This window comes from Pocillopora damicornis, chromosome 7, assembly GCF_964200805.1.
Source record: "Pocillopora damicornis chromosome 7, jaPocDami1.2, whole genome shotgun sequence".
NCBI lineage: Eukaryota > Metazoa > Cnidaria > Anthozoa > Scleractinia > Pocilloporidae > Pocillopora > Pocillopora damicornis.
In genome coordinates, this window is record NC_142676.1 from 18,453,643 (window position 1) to 18,475,339 (window position 21,697).

Here is a 21,697-nt window from a genome sequence, read left to right on the forward strand (position 1 = left end):
CGTATGTATCGGTTATTTAAGACATTTTATCCAGTAACATTAAGTCATTTATAGTTTTTGGATGGGAAATTGATTTCTAAAACTACCTCTCTAATGGTTTAATCAAACGATGAGTAAACTTCAAACGGCTGAAACAACAACGCTTCCTTCCTGCTGTTAATGTACAATTTAGGGCGAGAATTACAACTCGTGGATTATGCCTATTAACACATACATGGTATTTGTCCGCGGCCATCTTAATCAATAGACAAATTTTCCGATTTTTAATAAAGCGCTCAGTAAGTCAGCATTGATGAAAAACGTGAATAATACATTATTTGTGGAAAAAAATCCCCAATTTAAAAAAGAGACATCGCTAGGGTTCCCTATCATCTATTGAACGATTAATCATGTAGGCAATACGACCATATCGTGAAGAAACGCACAAAATCATACACTTTATCCAAGATATCTGAGACACGAGGCGCGCCTGGGTTTCAACAACTGTCTTGAATTCTCACAAACTCGAGTGTCAAGAGCAGGCTACCCAAAATACGGAAGAAGTCATCAGTTGCTCAGGTCTAAGACAAAGCGTATGGCAATTTAATTGTTTTTTTTTTTTTGTTTTCTTGTAACAGAGAAGAGGGTCTGACTAGGGTTAACCGCGGCAAACGCCGAAGAATATAACTGACAAAACGCGAAAAAAAAAAAAACCCGATAAGCGACACCTAAATACAAACCAAAAACCGACTCGATCCGACACTAACAATATTCGTGTTTAGAAAGAAGAGCATTCCAGCTTAGGAGGTAGCCACTTTAAATTCAAGATTCAGTTAATTGGATTTCCTGTCATTAAACTTACTTATGGCCCAGTGGGAGCGCGGGCTCTTTCCAGAACAACGTCAGGTTCTTGGGCGTACGAATTACTCAACAAATATAAATAATTAACTAGCATTTTTAATCATTAATCAAGATTTATCCACAACCGACGAAGATCGAAACTTTTAATCGATTACCGACAAAGCAATTAAGTTCTGACCGACATTAGGACCCCCAATCTTTTACCCCTCCTCCCCCCCATTCAGACCCTCTAGGATATCTTATGGTGCACCGTATTCATTGATCCCATGGGGATTAACAGAGCGCATAATTAACAGCCAGAGAAGCCACGGATCTTCAAGCAGCAATTATTAACCATTAAAGACAAAATAAACGAGAGAGTTATTATCAATTACTTGCTCTAAAAGTAAACAACAGTGAAAAGATTCAATTACAAAAATCCAATGGAAGATTAAATGTAACAATCATAACTGAGTTACCAAGTGGCCGTAAGGGTTATGTTTAGAAAGGTTTCTCCTTAGCTCCCCCCCCCCCCCCTTAGTCATCTGCGAAGGGGAGGGGAGATCATTGTAGGGAGGGAAAGGGGATACCAGAATAAGAAAAAACGACAAGAAGAACATTAGCCCAGGTATCTAGCGGTTTTATGTGCGATTTGAGGCGCCAAGTAGTAGAATTGTAGAAACGAGCAAAAAAAGCCGCTTAAGGCCACTCGCGGCTTCGCCTCTCATCGCTTTAGTTCGCACACAAAACTTCCAGCTACGATGGCAAATAAAAAAAAACTACAGCACTATAACTTAACAACAAAGTATCTGTCGACAAGCACGTTAAATTTTCTCCATTCATGAAAATCACCATCGTCATCCGGATTTTCGTTACGATTAGTGCTCTACATCTTTACACTCAATGTCTTTGTCTTGTCTTTTCGTTGAAGTCCGTAAATGCTGTGCTATCATGCTGTCGTCGTCATTATTAATTTCGTCGTCATCACCATCATCATCACCACCTTGTTCAATAAACATTTCACCGTCACTTTCGTTCCTAATGTGACCCATGCGATCATTAACGCTGTCATCTCTACGATTGAAAGACCTGATCACCTCGAAAACATCAGCTGCTCCATGAATAGAAGTACAGTTACATGCTCCACAAGCGACCAAACGTAAACATCTTCCTGTCAAACCAAACCCATAATGCATGCCCAAAATGGATCACAATCGCCTGATCTTCAACAAATAACTTGGATCGGTGTCCGTTTGGACCAACAACTTTTCTTGAGATCAAGCTTGAGACGTGACTGGCTCTCAAACGTAACGTAACCAGCCCACCTTTGATTTGCTTCCTTTGATATCAGCACAAGTGCGCAACCTAACAAGCTCTCCTCTCCTTGCCTCCAGTTCTCGCAGTTGTTACTCTCGTAATTAGTCTTCAGACAAAGAAGCCTCTATATCCATGTGGCCAGTGCTCCTCAGATGCATGGCCACTCCTCGTGGATGCCTACACAATACATTGCACAAAGGGCAAACTACTTCTTCAGTAAACTGTTCTGACGATCTGAAAGTCACAAAACAAAATGAAACATTAGCAAGTAAAGATCGTTTCAATTAATTTTTTTAATTTGAGCGATGTCACTTCACCATGTGAGCCGTCACTGTCTTGTTTGAACTCCTTAGAGCAGCAGAGAAGAATATAAAAGAAAGAACCGAAGAGAGAAATACATTTTCCTTCCACTAAACTGCATTCTTTGGCACCTTTTAACTCCAAGGATTTACTTAGCAATTCTCCAATAAGCCCCTCAGTTATGGATTTCCTCGTAAATTAGCCAGGAGAACTTGGAGTTAAATCAATATAACACCTTCCCACTGAGAAGTCCGTCTGTTCTCTTAACTTGTTCTTTGGATAATGTGCTGCAGGATTTTCAATACATTTTTCCATACGCAGCTGACTATAGTGTAATGGGCGGCTTTCCCCGCAAAAGGGGCCGTAAGCCGAAACCCAAACACCTGAGTGCCAAACAGACAGCGGTAGACCGCCAATAACTGGCTTTTATTTAAAAACCCTGTATACTGGTATTGCAAGGAGAAATGAAATCTTTGTCACTTCTGTGATTAACACAAACTGTACTATAACTGATTTTCATTTTTTCTACCGTATGGTTGCCGGCAATCAGCACGAAAAGGTTTGCATTTTATGTACTTTGTTGATAAATGCTAACCTAGGTCCAGTTTTCTTATCCTATTAATTTCCACGTTTATAAACATATATACGAGAAAGTTTCCGGCAGAAGGAAAATAAAACTTAGTTGAACCAAGAGGTAAAAATTGAAACACAACGCAAACATAATTATTCGGCCCATTGCAAAGCTGCTCAAGGAACAGAAGCAAACATTTAAGGCGGCCGATAATTGTTTACCTTCCTTCCAAGCTTTTGAGCCACTCCAACTTTTCCCGCAGTAGGGCCACCTTCTGCCTGGCCTCGTCGTCTTCATCCTCCAGAGGTATGCCGGAGATAGCTACAGCATTGTGTAACGTAAACAGCTGACCGGCATCTGACTCTTTGGTGGTTGCTTGTAGAAGGTAGGCAGGATCGATCTGTGACAAGTAAATAAATTGTGGTTTAAAGCTGTATCAACTTGGAGAGGCTTTTAGGGAGTGATCATGATCTTTGCTTCGCCTGATTTTGACTCTTAATGCAATGTCCTTGAGAAAGCTCAGCATCCAGGAACTAAAGTGAAAAACAATTTGGTTTTATTAGCTTTAATGATACTTAAAATTGGCCACTGTAAAGAGTGGCGACGTTTCGAGCGTTAACCCTTCGTCGGATTGAGTCTCCATAGTGACGCTCTATGAGTGGCTAACAAAACTTGCTTGCCCAGCGTCTCAGCCAGTCAGAGGCAAACACGTTTTCCCACAAATGACGTGAGAAACCAGTGTCATCCGAGGATTCCCTGGTCATCACCTTTTTCTTATAAAGTATTTCGGTTGGTAGTTGATCTTGAATTGTACAAAACTCAAACAGCACTTTACGAAAATTCGTCAGTTCGATGCTCGAATTACCTGATTCCAGTAGCCCGTTCTTGGAAATGGGCATGGACTTTTGTTCTCCCTGCGTTTCAAGACAATTCTGAAAAATTTAAAGAAATCGATCATACGCAATTTGAACGACTTTCACTTCAAACATCATACAAACTTGAGAACGTCGGAGATCAATAAGGCTACACACAACACTATACTACAAGATTGGCCTTTATTTTGCGCGTAACAATCACTAATTAACTTGGTTTTATTTTTAGGCGGGAGGACTCCGGTGGGTGGACAAAAAAAAGAATCCCCTCAGACCTCCCTAAGTAAGACAATTTTATTCCTGCCCTCACCATACAACCTAGGTTCAACTTCGTCGGCCCCATGAAAAAAAGAAAGGAAAAAAAAAGAAAAAAGAAAAAAAAACACGACACTACCAATCACTAAAATAATGTTAACAAAAACGGGTCAATGTCATTATTTGAGCACCTGCCCACCTACCCCTCCCCAAGTCAACAACAATCAACTAATGACAAGTTCGGGTTAATGTGGAATTAGAGAAGGGGTAGGGTGCGCAGTTACTGAGATACTGACATTGATCATCAAAAACACTTAACTAAAACCTTACTTAAGCAGCAAAGATCTGCTGACATTCTGAATTCTCTCCACCATTGGAGTTCCCCAGCCAGCTATTGCCTCCTCACTCTCAAACATCTCATTAATAGCACGACGTACTAAATTGATCTGTGGAGCGGACGTTAAGTATCAGAGTTAAAATGGACAGAGGCTTGAAGAAAAGAAAGTTTGAAATGACGCAAAACCATTTACATGTTAAGGAGAAACAAAATCTCTGTAGGGATGGCAAAGGATGGAAAAAAAATTGAGGACGCTTGCATGTTTTTACTCAGCCAAACAATTTTAGAAGATAAGTCACTCTGCACGAAGCCCCAATGAATGTGAAATTTTAGAAGATAAGTCACTCTGCACGAAGCCCCAATGAATGTGAAAGGTACTTTGATACCTTGAAAGGGTGACAGGCTATAGGTTTCCTACTCTAACTTCGAATTTATAGATTCGACGTTTGAGTGAAAAAAAAAAAAAAGAACCATCTGAGATTTTATGAAATACCTCTCCGCGGAAGAGACGGTAAACACATCCAGCCATTCGCGAAATTCTAACTACAACATAAATTCATTTTTTAATCGAAGTCATCCTAGGCGTTGCCGTTCTGATTGCTTAAGGTCCCTATTGTCTTTTCCCACCGAACACAGAAAGTAACATTTCCTTTATATCCAAACCTTCCACCCTGAAAAACGAATACCTCTCATTTGCTGTCAACTTACATCGACAATGTCATTTTCCCTGAAATCCACCTCAAATACTAGCTCGCTGTCATAATCCGGCAGAAGCGCTTCGTTGGTGGCGGGGTCATAACCCAAACCCACCAACGCCCCTGTGTACTGCCGCTTGTCACCATCAACTCTGTGGACAAACGGACAGGAACGAATTTAAAGAGATTCTACTGAGAAGAAAAAGTTTAGACCATGTCAGCTCTGAGTAACGTCAAAACAGTGGCTTGAATTATAAGAAAACGTTTAGAGAACACGAAAACGCCAAACAGGGCCATAAATTAGCAAATTAGAGTTCAGTCTTTTTTCTCCAAGTAAGCCTATGTCATTTAGTGAATAACACCATGTTTCACTTAAATTACCAGGCTTAAATTGAACATCTCCATTTACATCATCATTGCGCAGAAACATCACATATCGATATCCTTATCCTAGCAGTATACAGGAAGTTTGTCATCATGGACCTAGTTAAACGGCCAAACCTATAATCAGTCTCCTGTAGCTTAGAGGTAGAGGGTCCGAAGCACTTATCGGAAACACTCGGAGTGCTTTTTTCTCCGAGTATGCCTGTGTCAGGCAACAAATAACATGCATATTTCAAGATCATTTGGGTCGGCCAGAGCACACTTGCGGACAAAAAAGAGCGACTGTAAACCGTCTCGGTCCAGTTCTTCAAAGGGCGGATAACGCGATTCGACGGATAGAGATTCATCCGGCGGATAGCGTTATCCACCCTTGGAACAACCGAGGCCTGCTGAACAGCCTATTACACAATTTATTTATAAAAAAGGAATGCAATTGAACGGTTGAATGGAAAACTAGAAGATAAAAAAACAAATGATTGCATTTACCTCATTTCAGCAAAGGGAGTAAAGATTAGCGCCACCAAAGGCATCAAACCGTGAATGTTCGGCATCAAAGTTGTATCCCTAAACAAAATTAACAGGGACACTTCAAGGTACAGTTACAAATGTGGTGACTGAGGTCAACGCAAACGCAGAAAGACGAGGTGAATATCAAATATTTATCAGACAACTAGCGAGGGAACTTTCGATATTTATAATAGTCAGGTATCCATGGTAAATAGAAAAATATGGATCTCACTATCACGCAGCTTAAAGAAAAGCTTAGACCTTTGAATACTTTCTAAGAATAATTACATAGCATTCTTGGATCGAGCAGCTTCATGAAAATGATGTCACAGCTAATTCACCTTGCAACCACAGTGGATCCAGTCGCATTTATGCCAACTTTACCCGCGACCATAAACCTTTGATGAGGATCCTGGGGCTGATCGTTCAAGATGACACTGTTAACCGAGTTTTGCTCAATTCTCACTGACCTGTTGAGTGTAAGAAATGAAGATTTAGGAAAACCAAACGGAAAAAGCTTGGAAAACACACAGAATGACCAGCTTCCTTACTTAAGTCGTCCAATATTGGTTATGCTGCAGAAACTCATTTCAATGGGGCTCTCAGGACCACGGAGCATCACCTGTGCAAACGAAACACGATGAAAACTTAATAAACCTTCAAAACCAAGAGGCTTATGAAAGTGTCAAGCTTATCTTTCCATATGCGCTCTAAACAGGACTTCACTTCAGTTTGGCTAACATGAAGCGATTACGAGTATCACTACTACTGCTGACCCCTGAAAGGCAAGCTAGTCCAGGTCCTCTCAGGTAACCTCCCAGGCTATCGCCAAGTTTACCTGACAAATCGTCGGTACCTACTAACCCTTTGAGCTCTAAGAGTGATAAGCATCTATCGGTAATTTTTCCTTACATTATCATCCCTAAATCACACACTAAAGCTCATGAGAATAACGAAAATGATCACCAACTAAAGAAACTCTTGCTTGTTTAACAAATTCTCCTTCTCAGCACTTTAGAAAAAAGTTTACAGAACAGTATGGAGAATATGTATATTGATGTTACGATGCAAAGGGCTGATACTCTTAAATGGAGACATGCAATGCGAGAGTAAAGTGTCCTCTTCAACGGCATAACACAGTGACCCTGGTAAAGACATAAATGAGGGAAGGTCCCCCAAAAAATAACTTAACTTGGACTAGCGAGTTTCTAGAAATAAGAGAAAGTAAGTCATTTTGTAAAGTAAGCCTTTGAAGCCTAAAATCTTAAAATTTGAGATAAGATGCAGAATTTTCTGAATTTCACGTTTGAAGAATCGAACGAAAGCAACGTTGAAACAATCTGCCGAACCACTTCGCTCATTTTTTTAAACTAAAGACAAACCCCATATGCTGAGAACCTGACTTGTTGAGGACATAGTAATACTCTATGATTACCTTGGTCGCAAACCTTTCATCGACTTCATCGTTGTTTTCAACCAGTGAGTCGATCCAAGCGGTGTTGTCCTCAGGAGGCAGGGTCTCTCCAGACAAAGCACTCTGATGAGCAAGCTAATATAGAGAGAATTTATGACAAGAAAAAAAAAATCACCCAGTGGTACCTATAAAATGGCTAACCCTTTACCCACTAAGAGTAACCAGTATCTAACTTCTCCTTACACCCCTGAATCAAGAATTAAGGTTACAAGAATAATGGAAATCATCATCAATTAAAGTCGCCTTTGATTGTTCAACAAATTCTCCTTGTCAGCACCTTTGGAAATGTACTGATAACAGTATGGAGAATATGCATACTGATGTTAGGGTGTAAAGGGTTAATATAAGAAAGGGTTCAAATCCCACAGCTCTGACTCAGTACACCTACATGGACGCCATTTATCTGTCTTGGCACGCAAACATGGCCACTGCAACGTCATCTCGAAACGTCAAATACTTAGCCGTTTTGTACAAGAGATAAATTGAATCTTGTGCTATGTTACAGCACTTGTTTCTGTTTTTGTTTCTGTAATTGCTGTCGTCGTACTTGTTGTTTACCTTAGAAGCTCGAGACTCCTCTTGAAATTGCGCAAACCCTTCTTCAATGAGCTTTTGATTGATGTGTATGTCTTCCTCAGTGTTGGTGTCGTATAAATCAACACGAAGAACATTTTTGCACAGCGAATACACCTGTAAAAGCAGTGTAACACGTGACATGAATTGTTTTTTCTTTAGGATAAACAAAGTAAAACATGATGCACAAGCTCTACACTCCGTTCAAACCAACGAGGATACCGTTTTTACTCGAATGAGAGTCACCCTCGAATAAGCACCGCGTTAGGGACAGAAACGATAATAAGCGTGGAGGTCAGAACGGTTTGTACTCATGCACGAATGCACACGAATGCACAGATTCAGGCGTACAAGAGGTATAACCTCCACGCTGCAGAACAATAGGGGGTCAGTGACATCGAAATTGAGTGAAGACACCACTGGTAATGTAATAAAAAACTACCAGAGGCGACAAATGATGACCAACAAACCACGCCTATTTTAGTTACTTTAAAAATCACTTACAGATAGAAATTTTACCATTAAATCACATAAAGAACAATTCTGTGTCGCGTCCAATTCTTGAATCAGCGACAACCTCAAATAAGCGCCGCCCTCAAATAAGCCCCGCATTTAAGGCGCAAAAAATTTAAGAAACGCCGCGGCGCTTATTCGAGTTAATACAGTTATTTAAAAACGAACAAATTTTTATCCTTCTTGGTGAGATACGCCGCGCACCTCAACGGTACTTTCTAATGACGAAAAGTACTCCAAAAATATTATCGTTGATGGAAATATTTTTGAATGATGCTCCTTCGTCTAGAGTAGACGGCCGAAAACGAGGCTTTCGAAATTACCAACTGACCAATGGTTACGAGGTTACTGTCGCACCTTCACGTCTTTTTACCATTATCCGCATATCCTCCATCATTCATTTATGGCCTCGCTCGTATCCCCTAATCCCTTTCGGGCGGGAAACGAGGAAAAGAAGAATTGGTACAGGAAGAGCAGCAGTGCTAATCCAAACTGTTACAGATGGAAGACATGATGACTCAGCATCAAAGCCTTAAGAGTACACGCCGCGAAATTGTCTTTGCAATTACTGCATAACTAATTATAATAAAAATTGTAAAAAGCTACCTTGGCAGCCAGCTTTTTATTTTCTGTCATCTGAATAAATCGCTGACTGGCTCTGGGAGACCATGTTCCCACAGGACTGTGAGGGGATGGTAAAGGTCCTACTTCACATAGTCTACACTCAAATGCCTGTACAAACAAAAGGGTATCAAACACAAATAGTCAAAACATGTGAATAGGTGAGCGACATACAGACCAGTCCATTGCTGTGTTCTCAAGCCCAGCACACCCGTCAAGTGGCCTATACAGCCAGAACTTACACCGGTTTCCATTGCATGTACAACTAGGAGCATTACTGGAGCAATTTTACATTGAGTATCAAAAGTATTCCGAAATTGCTTTGGTTTTTGCTTTCTTTCGTTATGTGATTGGTCCAGAAAACTCGCGTTATTTTCTCAATCAATCAGATTCAAAACCAAAACCAATCCCAACTTGGTCACTCACGGTTTCCCGCGCGTTTCAGGGGTGGAAGGAGGATTTGCCCCGGAATGTAAGTTTTTCTCCGTAGGAATACAAAGAACAAAGTTCAAGCTACACACCTGAAATGGAAGGTCTTCAAACTGTTGTTGCATCTGTCTCAGATGACTGATTCTCAGCACTGCTTCGTTCCCAAAGTCCACGTAAAGAACCTGAGGACGAGAGTCAAAGCCAACAGATGTTGAGTTAGTGCCTGCTCAAGTACTTTGAATACAACGTCTTTAATTAACAACTATTCACCAAAGCGGAGGTGGCCAGGGGTGGATATTTGCCGAGCTGAGAAGCGGGAAGATAAATATTCCCCAGCCATCGACACTGAAGTAAATAGTTGGTTTAATATTCACTTAGTCTGTCGATCAAACATTTTCGATTCTTTATAAACAGCTTTCATATTTTAACTACTATTACCTGCCTGGGTAAATTGATAATTTTTCGAGAACTCAAAAGTTCAATCAATGGCAATTTACTGTGGCGCCATTGTTAAGACATACTGACAAGATGTGGATTGTCAAGGCACGACACAGTTAGAAAGGAGCCGAAATGGCAAAGTTGCATTTTTATATATCTCTACAATACCATGAATACAAACAGTTCTGACCTCTACACTGTTTCTGGGTATATGCGGGCTGTTCAAGGCCATTATTCTCGCTCGGTAAAACAATTCGTCTTCAGCATATAAAGCAAGGCAAAGCATACCAACATAGAGACTCTTTTGGTCAACATGCTAGAGGAAGAAAAACGTTGTTACCACAAAAGTCACTTCACATCAACAACAATACTAATGACTGGTTCTCCTGTGGCACAGATGAATTCTCCTACATCTGTTCGGAGGCAAACTGCTCTCGTGACCTGTTTACAAGATTATGTACTGAGATTCAAATAACTCCATACCAGTAAGTTTTCGCCATGATACATGTTGATATGATTTTGCAACATTTGAAGTTGCATAGCGGATTGTCTGTCGGGTTTCTGAGCCCAGAAGTGACCAGCATCTATCACCTGTAATACACGTTAAAAACGTAATGTCACTCCCAAGCATCATAAAAACAAAGCACGTAAACTGGACAAAACGCTACTTTACAGGGCACAGCAGTACTGAAGAGTGCACCGGACTTGCACAGCCACGTACTAAATCTTCCCACTACAGATGCGGCGAAACTTACCCCCAATATTCTGACCAAAAGAGATGCTTGCCTTACAGAGAGACATGGTAAAGTGGCACCGATAATACTGAGATTAAAAAAAAAAAAACTGCACAATGCATACAAGTCCGTCCCTCTTCAGAATAGAATAAAAGTCTTACCACTGAAGTTATGATTTCCAGGTAGCCAGTTCGAGGAAGGTCAACCTATTGAATTAGTATGAAAAAAAGTTATAGTTCAGTATCAAGATAGAGCTATTAAATGAGGGCGAAACAAGTATGGTAACGTGTGATTTGAATCTAAAACACTTAATCAGATCATCGCCAAGAGACTTATCATGCTCACTAAAAAGTCGCTTAAAATGGTAATTTCTTATCTTTATGAACAGGTGATACTATTCTTCTATACATTTACTATAAGGACACAAAAAGCAAACTTTTACACTGCTAATCTACAAGTGATGAATTGAAGCTACACCTGAATACTATGTTTAATTTGCTGTCCCTCGGCAATTTGCTTGAAAGCTCAATGGGGGGGGGGGGGTGTGAAGGAATGGAGGGGGATACTTCCTTACAATAAGCTGAAGGGGATGTGCCGTATGGATGGTGTCATATTTTCACGACTGGATTGACGATAAGGGGGTTATTTTTTCAATAGAGTGACAGTACGAAGTCGCAAATTTTCAGGATTTTGGTGGTAAGAAAATCCTGGTAAGTAGGGGATTTAAATTTGGGAGGATTCGCGGTTAATTAGTTGTTACCGAATAACCAAAAGTAATTGAGATGGGGTCTACAGGGGCTCTGAGAGGCCAGCAGCACATCCCAGAAAATATTGACCCAAGTACCCCCCAACCCTCTCCCCCACCCCACATACACACACACACACACTCCGGTAAAGGCTATGTACATTATAGGCCACAGCGTGTGTACAATACCTGCTGTGGTTCTTGAACACGAGTCACACTTCCAGCACCTCTTGCTGATAAATTCGTAGCAACCCTGAGAAATACATGATGGAAATAGCAGTTTGTCAAAGAGCCGAGATATTACATCATCATCTTCATCATCATCATTCCCTTGCCTTTGATAAAACAATAACGACAAATAAATTAACAGCATTATGATTAGAAGGCGAGAAGGCCTCAGCAAACCACTCGGCTTATGGGAGAGGCCACCTCACTGAATACAACATATTATGAAAAAGAAATGTTGCAAATGTGCAGCTTGGTCAATTCAGTGTTTTTTTTCGTCTTGACGCTACGAAGACTTGACGAACGAGTAACTGACACAGGAAGAGAGTTTCAAATTTTGGGACCTTAGTATGACATTTATTTAAAACCACAGAATTAAAATGCCTAAATACAGGAGTTTGACCAGTGCTAATGCAACATTGAGCCACTAGCTCATTTGAAAGAGGGCAAAGACTGTAATCTGACCTGTTTGTTCTTAGTTTCCCCTTTTCCGCGCTCGCTTCTTCGTAAGCATTTCTCCTTTCCATCAACCTGTCCATTTCTTTACTTTTGGCTTCGGAAATGAAAAGACTAAGGGGCATTCGTAAGTGCCTGCAAAGAAAAACAACACAAATCGAAACGGTTTAGTTCATCTTAAGATACCTGTATTGTGTATCAATCAACTCTTGTTAGGTTTATATGGTGCGTGTTCAAGATAAAATTTCTTTGAACCTGCAAACGTTTTTACAAATCCTCAAAATTACATTCTCGGAAAAAAAAATGAAAACCGATTCCCAAATAATTTCGAAACATAAAGACGGCGTATTTCAGAGAGTGAAACACCTGAAAAAATACATCCGTCGGGCCCATCATTCTTTTCAATTTTAACCGCTAGGCTCTGGTAGACTTGTTGTAGCAAGCTCATTATCTTGTGTCAAGCATCAAGAATACTGCAAGGATTTGAATGTGGATGTGGCGCTCTTGCGCGATGTTAAAAATAGAGATGGTATACCTACATGTCTCTTAGCCTTTTCCAAGCGTTCGGTTATTAAAGCGAAGCGCTTGTAAATGGCGAGAAAGTAGCGGAGAGATTGAAGAACGAGGGAGGTCTAGGTCGGGTCGCTACCAGACCCAAACTTCCTTCTTTGTTCTTCCATCGCGCCGTTTACTATGTCGGCTATTATTTCGCTCCATTTTATTAAATGAGCGCCTGAAACATGCTACATATCTACCTCACCTCATCTTAATGGCTTTGTAGACAGCAGGAAGAACTGTGTGTGAATCAGTGGCCCGTGTTCTCTCAAACTCGATATAAGCTCTGAATTCAAACACAACGTTAATCATTCAAGTTACTAAAATTGAGATAGGATACTAATATCTCAAAAAAACAACAAACAAACTTCCTAGAGTTTTAATTCTTTGTACAGTTTTCATTACCAACCTGGTATCTTCAAAATAAAGAGCTTTTCCTTTGCCGCAAGATCTAAACAACCTGGCAATCTGTGACCTGTAAAGCGCACCATGGGCAGGCATATTCCTGACCTGAAATTTAATTAAATTGAGTACATCAGCCACGAATTTTTGTTTGCGGGAATGTGCAAATAGTTATACATTTATAGGAATGGGCAACCAAATAGGCATTTAAATAACCAGCCAAGGAAAACGATTATGAGAGGACCTGTTTTGAAATAAGTGAACCAGGTCACTACCTGCCAATGAAGCAGTTGGTTATCAACTACACGTATAATTTTGCTAGAGGCAAGTAAATCGCTGTAGTAAATAGAGTGCTTTTCGACTGACTGCCGTACACCAAAATAAAAGCGGTCACCAAACTGCCTAAAGAGCGGGAAAACGCGGGTGACCATCTTGTATCTTATAGGTCGCGAGAGTGGCGCGAGTTTTCTGGACCAATCACAGAGCAAATTAAAGCAAAACCAATGCAACTCTGGATTACTTTGACACTCGCTTGAAAATTGCTTCAATGAAGAGCTGACGCGTCGATCATTAGCCCTGTATAGGTGCAATTTCCTCCCAACAAGGGACAGAGGTCAGCGGTCAGCGATGGCGGTCGGTCAACTAATTTTTAGCTCCGTTCTTATGTTCACTTTCCTCGTGTTTTTACTGTTCAGCTGCTTGAACAATCTAAGCCACTACTCTAATTGGCGGTTTTCCTCAAATGGGCATGGATTTGACACACCGGGAAGCGCCCCAGAACCTTCTTTGATGTCTTATCTCGATCCCAGTAGTTTTTGCCGAATCCGCCATTTTGGATTGAAATCATGGTACATAAGAATGAAGCGAAGGCGGTTTCTCCGAAGACGGCTTCTGTACTCAGCTAACGGAACAGCGTCTTTTAACCCATCTCTCCTGGAAAACAATCTTAGCGGCGACATTCATCCACATCCTGGACCAAACTCTACTTCTAATTCTTCATCTACATCGACGAACACAAATATTAGCTTTCCTTGCAACACGAAGTCAAACATCAGGATTGCTCATTTAAATATCCGTTCCTTGAAGTCCAGGGAACACTTCACTCTGCTAAAGGATTCCGTTGTCTCAAATAATTTCGACATCTTTACGATATCAGAGACTTGGCTGGATTCTTCAGTCAACAACGAGAGCATTCATATTCCAGGCTACACTTTGTATAGACAAGACCGTGGCCCGCACAAACCTGGCGGCGGACTATGTGTTTACATTAAAAAAAAACTACAAAGTTTCATCACTGGAGAATGTATCCTCAGTTTCTGATAATAACTTTCAGCAATTGTGGCTAAAAGTGCAAAGTCGCTGTTATAAGTCATTCGTCATCTGCACAGTATATCGACCACCGAGTACTCCATTAAATTTTATAGATGATCTTGCCAACAGTCTTATCGAATCCCTCCTGTCAGGTCTTGATGTCATTATATTGGGTGACCTCAATTGCAACCTCCTTCAAGATAACGCAGAATCCCGTGCTTTAAACGATTTTTGCTCTACTTTTAACCTCACCCAATTAATCAATCAACCAACCAGAGCCACGGAGAATGGGGAATCGTTAATCGATGTTGTGATGACCACGAATGAGAAACTAATTGCTTCAAACGACGTCCTTATGTCAACTATTAGCGATCACAATCTTGTTTACATCTCGCTGAAGTTAAAAAAGCCAAGGATTAAGCCCTGTTACGTCACTATTAGAAGCTATACTAATTACAGCGCCGACAATTTCCTACGTGATTTGTCATATGCGCCTTTTCACATAATAAGCCTATTTGACGATTTCAACGATCAAGTTGATGTATTCAACGAACTGTTCTTGGAAGTACTAAGTCAACATGCTCCAGTCAAGAGGGTTAAAATTAGATCTAAACCTAACCCCTTTATAACACCAGAAATTCGTCAACTAATGAGAACGCGCGACCAATGGCGCAAACTTGCGGGAAAAACAAATGACCCTTTCCACTGGAACGGATACAGATTTTTTCGTCAAGAAGTGAAAAGGGAGATTCGTGTGGCCGAAAAAGTTCACGTCAGGACTCAGATCCTGGATAGCAATGGAAATTCTAACTCAATTTGGAAAATCATTAACCGGTGTCTACCACGTAAACAACAAGATAGTTTTATGGCTTCTGAGGATCCCACTGGGTTAGCTAACGAATTAAATGATTTCTTCATTTCCGTCGGCAGTATTACTGCTCAAAAAGCCAGGGACTTATCTTTACATCATGGACTTAATGTAAATTTGGATGTGCCGACTCCTTTACACATATCCACCGACGTTAGCCCCGAATTATTCGTTCTCCATCAAGTCACGGAAAATCAGGTAGAAAGGGTGATTAGAAGCCTACCATCTAACAAAGCTCCTGGAATGGACAAGATATCTTCTAGAATTCTTAAAGACAGTTTACCCAGTACGCTAACAACAATTACCCGCATTGTGAATGATTAATTTGAACAATCAGATGTCCCAAACAACTATCGCCCCATCTCATTATTACCAATAGTCTCAAAAGTCACTGAAAGGTTGGTACATGGACAACTTATGGAGCATCTAATTAGAAATAATAAACTGGCAGCACATCAGAGCGGAAATAGAAAGCTTCACTCGACAGAAACCGCTCTGTTGTACGTTACAGATCAGTTGCTCCAGGCTATGGATAACAAGAAAGTTTCCATCATGGTCTTATTAGATATGTCTAAAGCATTTGATAGTATTCGACACGACATCTTGTTATCCAAGCTACAAAATCTCGATTTTTCCCAGGGTGCTTTGAATTGGTTTCAGAGTTACCTTTCTAACCGACAACAGTACGTTCGAATCGGTGACGCAGTTTCTAAAGTACTCCCACTTGAGTTCGGAGTTCCGCAAGGCTCTATTTTAGGTCCGGTTTTGTTTACAATCTATGTTAACGACCTCCTTTCTGTTCCTAAACGTTGTCTATCTGCCTCCTATGTTGATGATTGTAAATTGTATTTGTCCTTTTCACCTGCCGAATTACCCACGTCCATCCTCGCCTTAAACGAAGATCTTACGAGAATATCCCAGTGGTGCTGTAAAAACTCTCTTTTGATTAATCCGGACAAAACTAAGGTTCTAGCTGTTGGATTACCACAACTTTTAAAGAAACTGTCATCATTCAGTATAACACTTTTTGACAAAGAAATAACACCTGTGCCTGTCGTTAAGGACTTGGGTGTTCTTCTCGATACACACCTCAGTTACAACCAACATATCACTGAGATTGCCTCTAAATGCCTTTTTAAATTGTACCAAATTAACAGAATCAAGCACCTCCTGGATAGGAAAACACTTCTGTTAGTAATAAATTCATTTGTCTTTAGTAAACTCCAATATTGTTCAACTGTCTGGAGTAATACCAGCAGTAGCAATATTGACAAGTTACAAAGAGTCCAAAACTTTGCTGGGCGAATTATTCTGGGACTAAGAAAGTATGACCATATTTCGGATGGGTTGCGATCGTTGAAATGGCTTCCTATTAGAGAGAAACTCATTCTAAATGACGCTACTATGATGCACAAATGTATTAACAAGCTTGTTCCAGACTATCTTGCTGATATGTTTAAATCACGTTCTCAAGTCCATAATAGACAAACTCGATCATCTGGTGCTTTGGATATACCTTTATGTCGCCTGTCAACAGGGCAGCGCTCCTTTGCTTTCAGAGGAGCCAAACTCTGGAACTCCTTGAATGATAACATTAAGTCCTTAAAATGCCCCAGGAATTTTAGACGTCATCTTGCAAATGTTTTATTAAGTTGATATATTATATTATTGATATATATTTTGTAATTATAATATTATTGTATTTACATTCTCAATTAATTTATATATTTGTATTTTTTTTTTTTATTCTATTGAGCTGAAAAGCCCACTTAGGGAGCATCAATAAAGTGTGTATGTATGTATGACAGAGCTTCAACCGCCACTATATCCACAAATATTATGCTACATACCATAACTGTCGTGAAAGGATCATGGCCTGACATCACCTTCATTACGTCAGTTTCATCAATATCACTTGAGGCGAAGTAGTTTGGGTAAAACGCTCCACAGATCACAAGCTGTTGAGGAACGAAAAAATGTTATTAACGTCTTTGACTTGTTAGAGTGACCAGTATTTAATATCTCCACACAATGTAACCCCTGAGTCAACATCAAGGTCACGAGAGTTAAGGAAATGATCACCAAATAAAGAAGCGCTTGATTGTTAAACAAATTCACCTTGTCAGCACCCTAAAGAAATATCTAGAGAAAAGTATGGAAAATATGTATGCTGATATTGCATTGAACTCAAACGAAACAGACCAACCTTCAAAATGAGAAGAGACTCATCAGAATTGCTCGCCCTGTGAACGAAAAATCAAATTGTCAGACCAGCACTTGCGCTTCTACATATCAAATTTTTTTTTTTAATTGGTACAAAGGAATTTCAAATTGCAGCTTACTTCTGATGGAGAGGTTGGTTTGTTCTGAGATTTAGATCCTTAAGTCTGTTGGTCAAGTCAGTAACGAGTTCTTCAACCTTAAAATAAGAACACGTAATCAGGCCTTCAAACATCAGAGCCAGCAATTGATAAACCTTACTTATCATCGCTACGTCAGTTACAAACTCAACACAAAGCTGACAGCAAAACATAAATCCATTGAAAACCATGAATTGGATTTTGTCTTTCTAACTAAAACTTAAAGGAAACCCAGATACAATATTTACTTTCAACAAGACATTTCGGGGGCTGCACATTTTCCTCAAACAGCCCTCCAAGCTGCGACTGTTCTGGTTGTCGTGAGATCAAAAAAGTCGAAAGTCGCCTATTTGTTCGGAGGTCACCCAAAAAGCTTTACCATATCACCCGTCCTGCCCCGCCCACGCACTTCCATAAAAAATAATTATGATAAAATAAAAAGGCATGAAGAAAACTAGACGTGACGTGAGTCGGTCCGGAAAAAGCCGGTCCGCATATCGTGACCTTGAGCCAAAATAATTACCCGTGCGGCCCTACCACGCTGTCAATTAGAACACAGTTATGCTTTTTCTGCTTACTGTTTGTGGTCTAAGGTTTAGCGGGATGAATAATTGCATAAGATAAATATTGCGCAGAGCCCTTTCTAATTTTTTTTTCTTAAAGAAGTTAGCGTCGTGAAACTGATGTCGTTTTGGCGGAAAAACTGCGATGGTTAACATTTCACCAAGAAACTCCACATTTTTTTCCCTCGCAATTTCCCTTGAATAATTTTTTTTATGACGACTAACATGTTATCTTTTGCAGTCTCTTTTTAATTTTTAATCGCCAGAGGCGAGTTTGAAAAACTTTGTGCTCGGAGCCTTCCCTAATGAAAGAGAGTTGGATGTGGCCACGCCCAGCCAACAAACAGTCGGGCAAACCAAACAACATTTAAGATCAGTCAACTGAACAAGTAAAAACCATAGGTAATCAGCGTTTGAACCATCAGCAGTGAACATACCTCTCTAATACGACCCGGCTGGATCAAGTTCTCTTTACACCAAGCTGTTTCACCCTGTCAAGAAGTTCAGAAATCAGAAGCGCATTACAGCTGACGCATCGCACTTTCATTTTATATCGATAATTTTCTGTAGCACACATATACTAATGGCAGTCTCGTACAAGTAAGAGGAAAATTTCCTTCAATTTTCTCCATTTTCCTTGTTTAGTTTCTGCAGAAAAAGGACAAGCTAAAGAGAAAACATAACATTTTGACAAACCCTTGGGAATCCTTTGCGTCTTTTCAGAGTGCTCCATTCCTGCCATAAAAACGAGGAAGTTTATCATTCGAAAGATGTCATAATGTAATATGATTACTGCAGAACAAACAATCCAAATTGCCTGGACTAGGTACATATCATACTAATTCACTTTACCTTGTAGGCATTAAGAGTCACAATGCAATCGCTGTGTGAATATGCATCCCAAGCCATCTTCTTACTGAAAATGGACAATAATTTTTTTCTGAGCAAAGCAAACATTGAAGCAATCCCTAAATAATCTTTACAATTGAAAATCAATTAAAATAAAAAAGGAACCGCAACTTTTAAGGCTAAACATCGTTGTGTTCTGTAATAAATTTTTAAAAAGTCTTCTGAAAAGTGTTCTTCTGTTAGTAGATAACAACGTAAACCTTACTTACACATACGCATTGAAGTCTCTTTTGAATGGCTTCGCAAAAAATGACTGCAAAGACATTGAAGCACCTGAGGAAAAAAAAAAGAGAAACGAACGGAAAAATATACTAATCAGTGTAGAAAAATGATTAATCACTTAGCAATTTCTCAAAAACATAACTCATGAGTACAGAATAATCACCATCCTTGCATCATTATCAGCACTCCACGTTGTGACCGTTTTGGCCGCCATGGCGAGTGGAAAATATATTTGGCGACTAAAATTTCGACAAATGTCGCCAATTGGCGACTAACAGATTTGAAAAAAAATAAAAATAAAAAACGTGAAAAATGTATCGATACTTGATCGGATTTTTAAACGGAATCAAACCGTTCGTTAACTCCCAAATATGAGCTGTGATCAATACAAGTCGAACTGATTTCGTGGAGATAAACTTCATTTTATATTCTTATATTACGTGCAGCATTTGACTCTAACGTTCCACTTTACATTAAGTAGTATGGTGATTAAACATCGAGTGATTCAAGACATTATCTACAATAGGGAAGGTTTTAATACCACTATTTTTAAGCTCACTTTAAATGAGATGTTTCTCAGCTGAGCGGTAGGCCAAAATCGTACCCGGTCTCAGCGACTTTGCCGTATATTGTTTCTGCTTCCAGATTCCGTTCCGTTTCTGATTTCAATTTGAGTTTGATTGTCACCAGATCATATCCGATTCCCTTCCGTTCGGATTCCGATCGGAGATTGATTTTCACCAGATCATTTCCGATTCCGTCCGGGTGATTTAATGTGTGATTTTAAATTCCATAGAGGAAATGATCACCAAATTAAGAAGCTCTTGATTGTCAAATAAAATCTCCATGTCAGCATTAAAGGAAATGTATAGAGAACAGTATGGAGAATATGCATACTAATGTTAAAGGTTAGGTCAACTATAGTTGTGTGAGAGCTACATGATGGTCCTTACTTATAACAAGGCATTCTTCAAGGCAGCCGAACACATATCCCAATATTAACAGCTTTCCGAGATAAATGTCGATCGGCAGGCTTCCTAACACTTTGCCAAAAAAGGTCAGTTCTCCATCATAAGGGTTTATGGTATCATTCTTCATTTTGATGGTCAGGGCACCAACCTTAAAAAGAGTAACACATGTTTGGTTAACTCATGAACACGCAAAGACTGTTTTATTCCCTTCAATCAGATTCTATAAATGCGGAGATAGTCTGCTCCATGACTCTCATTAGAGACCTTCAGCAGCTAGGACGGCAACGCCAAGGAAGACGTCGATTTAAAAATGAATACATATTTTTAGTTGGAATTTCGCGAACGGCTGAATGTGCTTACCATCTCTTACGGCGCCGCAAGTTAACCTCAGCATAACGTAAGAGAGCGGCGTTGAGTTCCAAATGGAAACTTAAATATTCTGCCGTCGGGATTTCCTTTCTCACGCAAATTCAAAATGATTTCACGTTATTTTGCAGAGGACGACTAAGAAATGTACACAGTTTTAAAACGCACGTGCTGAGCTATTGTTTTGCTCATTAGATCTTTTGTTTTGCTACGTTCTCGTTGTCGTCGCCCTCGTGGTTTGCTAAAAGTCCCTAATATTATTAGCGTTGCGGGACACACGTTTCCTGTTCCTATGGACTAGTACAAAACTGAGATTTCCTTAATTTACAACAAAACAAACTAAAAACAGGTTCCACTTTCTAATTACTTAAGATTCAAGACTTACTCACCCGAAAGATAAACTGAAATGTTGTTACCTGTACATACTAAACTGCTTCATTTGGCAGAAAACCATTCACAGTTGAAGTAAATAATAAGTGTTTTTCAAAATCGAACTCTTTACGTATAATTTTTCTGGTTAGATAACTGTCTTTATTACTCCACTACTACGTCATTTTATCATACAAAGGCAACCGAAAGTGCAAAATATGAAATTCTTATTAACCCTTAACTCCCAAAACTGATTGACATGTAACTTCTCCCTATAATATCTAAACATTATCCAGCAAACAGATCATGAGACTATTCAAACTTATCGGGTGGAAATTGTTATCTTGATCTAGCACCAAATTCTCTTACCTCATTTACAAGGAAATGTGTAGCAGCTAGAGGGGAGATTTAACAATCAGATCTTACGAGTTAAAGGGCTAACCGAGCGTGAGGGCCGTATTGGGGAATAATAGCCCGAAGTCGTAGCAGTGTAAAAACGACCTAGGGGCAATATTCTATGATACGGCTCGAGCAAG

General features: G+C 39.8%; 1 protein-coding gene and 1 pseudogene across 2 annotated transcripts in view; one reads left to right on the plus strand and one right to left on the minus strand.

Annotated features, from left to right (window-relative positions):
- Positions 1-918: 918 nt before the first annotated feature.
- Positions 919-21,697, minus strand: part of LOC113665184 (ATP-dependent RNA helicase TDRD9) — a 30,956-nt gene continuing 10,177 nt past the window's right edge. The window contains exons 14-40 of the mRNA XM_089211757.1: positions 20,409-20,574; positions 19,443-19,506; positions 19,177-19,240; positions 19,021-19,059; positions 18,762-18,815; positions 17,744-17,820; positions 17,608-17,644; positions 17,252-17,359; positions 13,230-13,330; positions 13,026-13,106; positions 12,275-12,400; positions 11,774-11,837; positions 11,001-11,045; positions 10,589-10,696; positions 10,296-10,421; positions 9,760-9,849; positions 9,224-9,349; positions 8,090-8,221; positions 7,493-7,606; positions 6,609-6,679; positions 6,399-6,527; positions 6,037-6,114; positions 5,180-5,318; positions 4,465-4,580; positions 3,873-3,939; positions 3,229-3,407; positions 919-2,370 (exon numbers count right to left, since the gene is read on the minus strand). Coding sequence (XP_089067883.1) covers positions 2,238-2,370; positions 3,229-3,407; positions 3,873-3,939; positions 4,465-4,580; positions 5,180-5,318; positions 6,037-6,114; positions 6,399-6,527; positions 6,609-6,679; positions 7,493-7,606; positions 8,090-8,221; positions 9,224-9,349; positions 9,760-9,849; positions 10,296-10,421; positions 10,589-10,696; positions 11,001-11,045; positions 11,774-11,837; positions 12,275-12,400; positions 13,026-13,106; positions 13,230-13,330; positions 17,252-17,359; positions 17,608-17,644; positions 17,744-17,820; positions 18,762-18,815; positions 19,021-19,059; positions 19,177-19,240; positions 19,443-19,506; positions 20,409-20,574 — 2,634 coding nt within the window. The 3' untranslated portion in view covers positions 919-2,237. The remainder of the gene's footprint in view (positions 2,371-3,228; positions 3,408-3,872; positions 3,940-4,464; positions 4,581-5,179; positions 5,319-6,036; positions 6,115-6,398; positions 6,528-6,608; positions 6,680-7,492; positions 7,607-8,089; positions 8,222-9,223; positions 9,350-9,759; positions 9,850-10,295; positions 10,422-10,588; positions 10,697-11,000; positions 11,046-11,773; positions 11,838-12,274; positions 12,401-13,025; positions 13,107-13,229; positions 13,331-17,251; positions 17,360-17,607; positions 17,645-17,743; positions 17,821-18,761; positions 18,816-19,020; positions 19,060-19,176; positions 19,241-19,442; positions 19,507-20,408; positions 20,575-21,697) is intronic.
- LOC149042990 (uncharacterized) lies at positions 13,850-15,725 on the plus strand (annotated as a pseudogene). Its single transcript, XR_016188301.1, has one exon. The product of XR_016188301.1 is annotated as an uncharacterized LOC149042990 (transcript).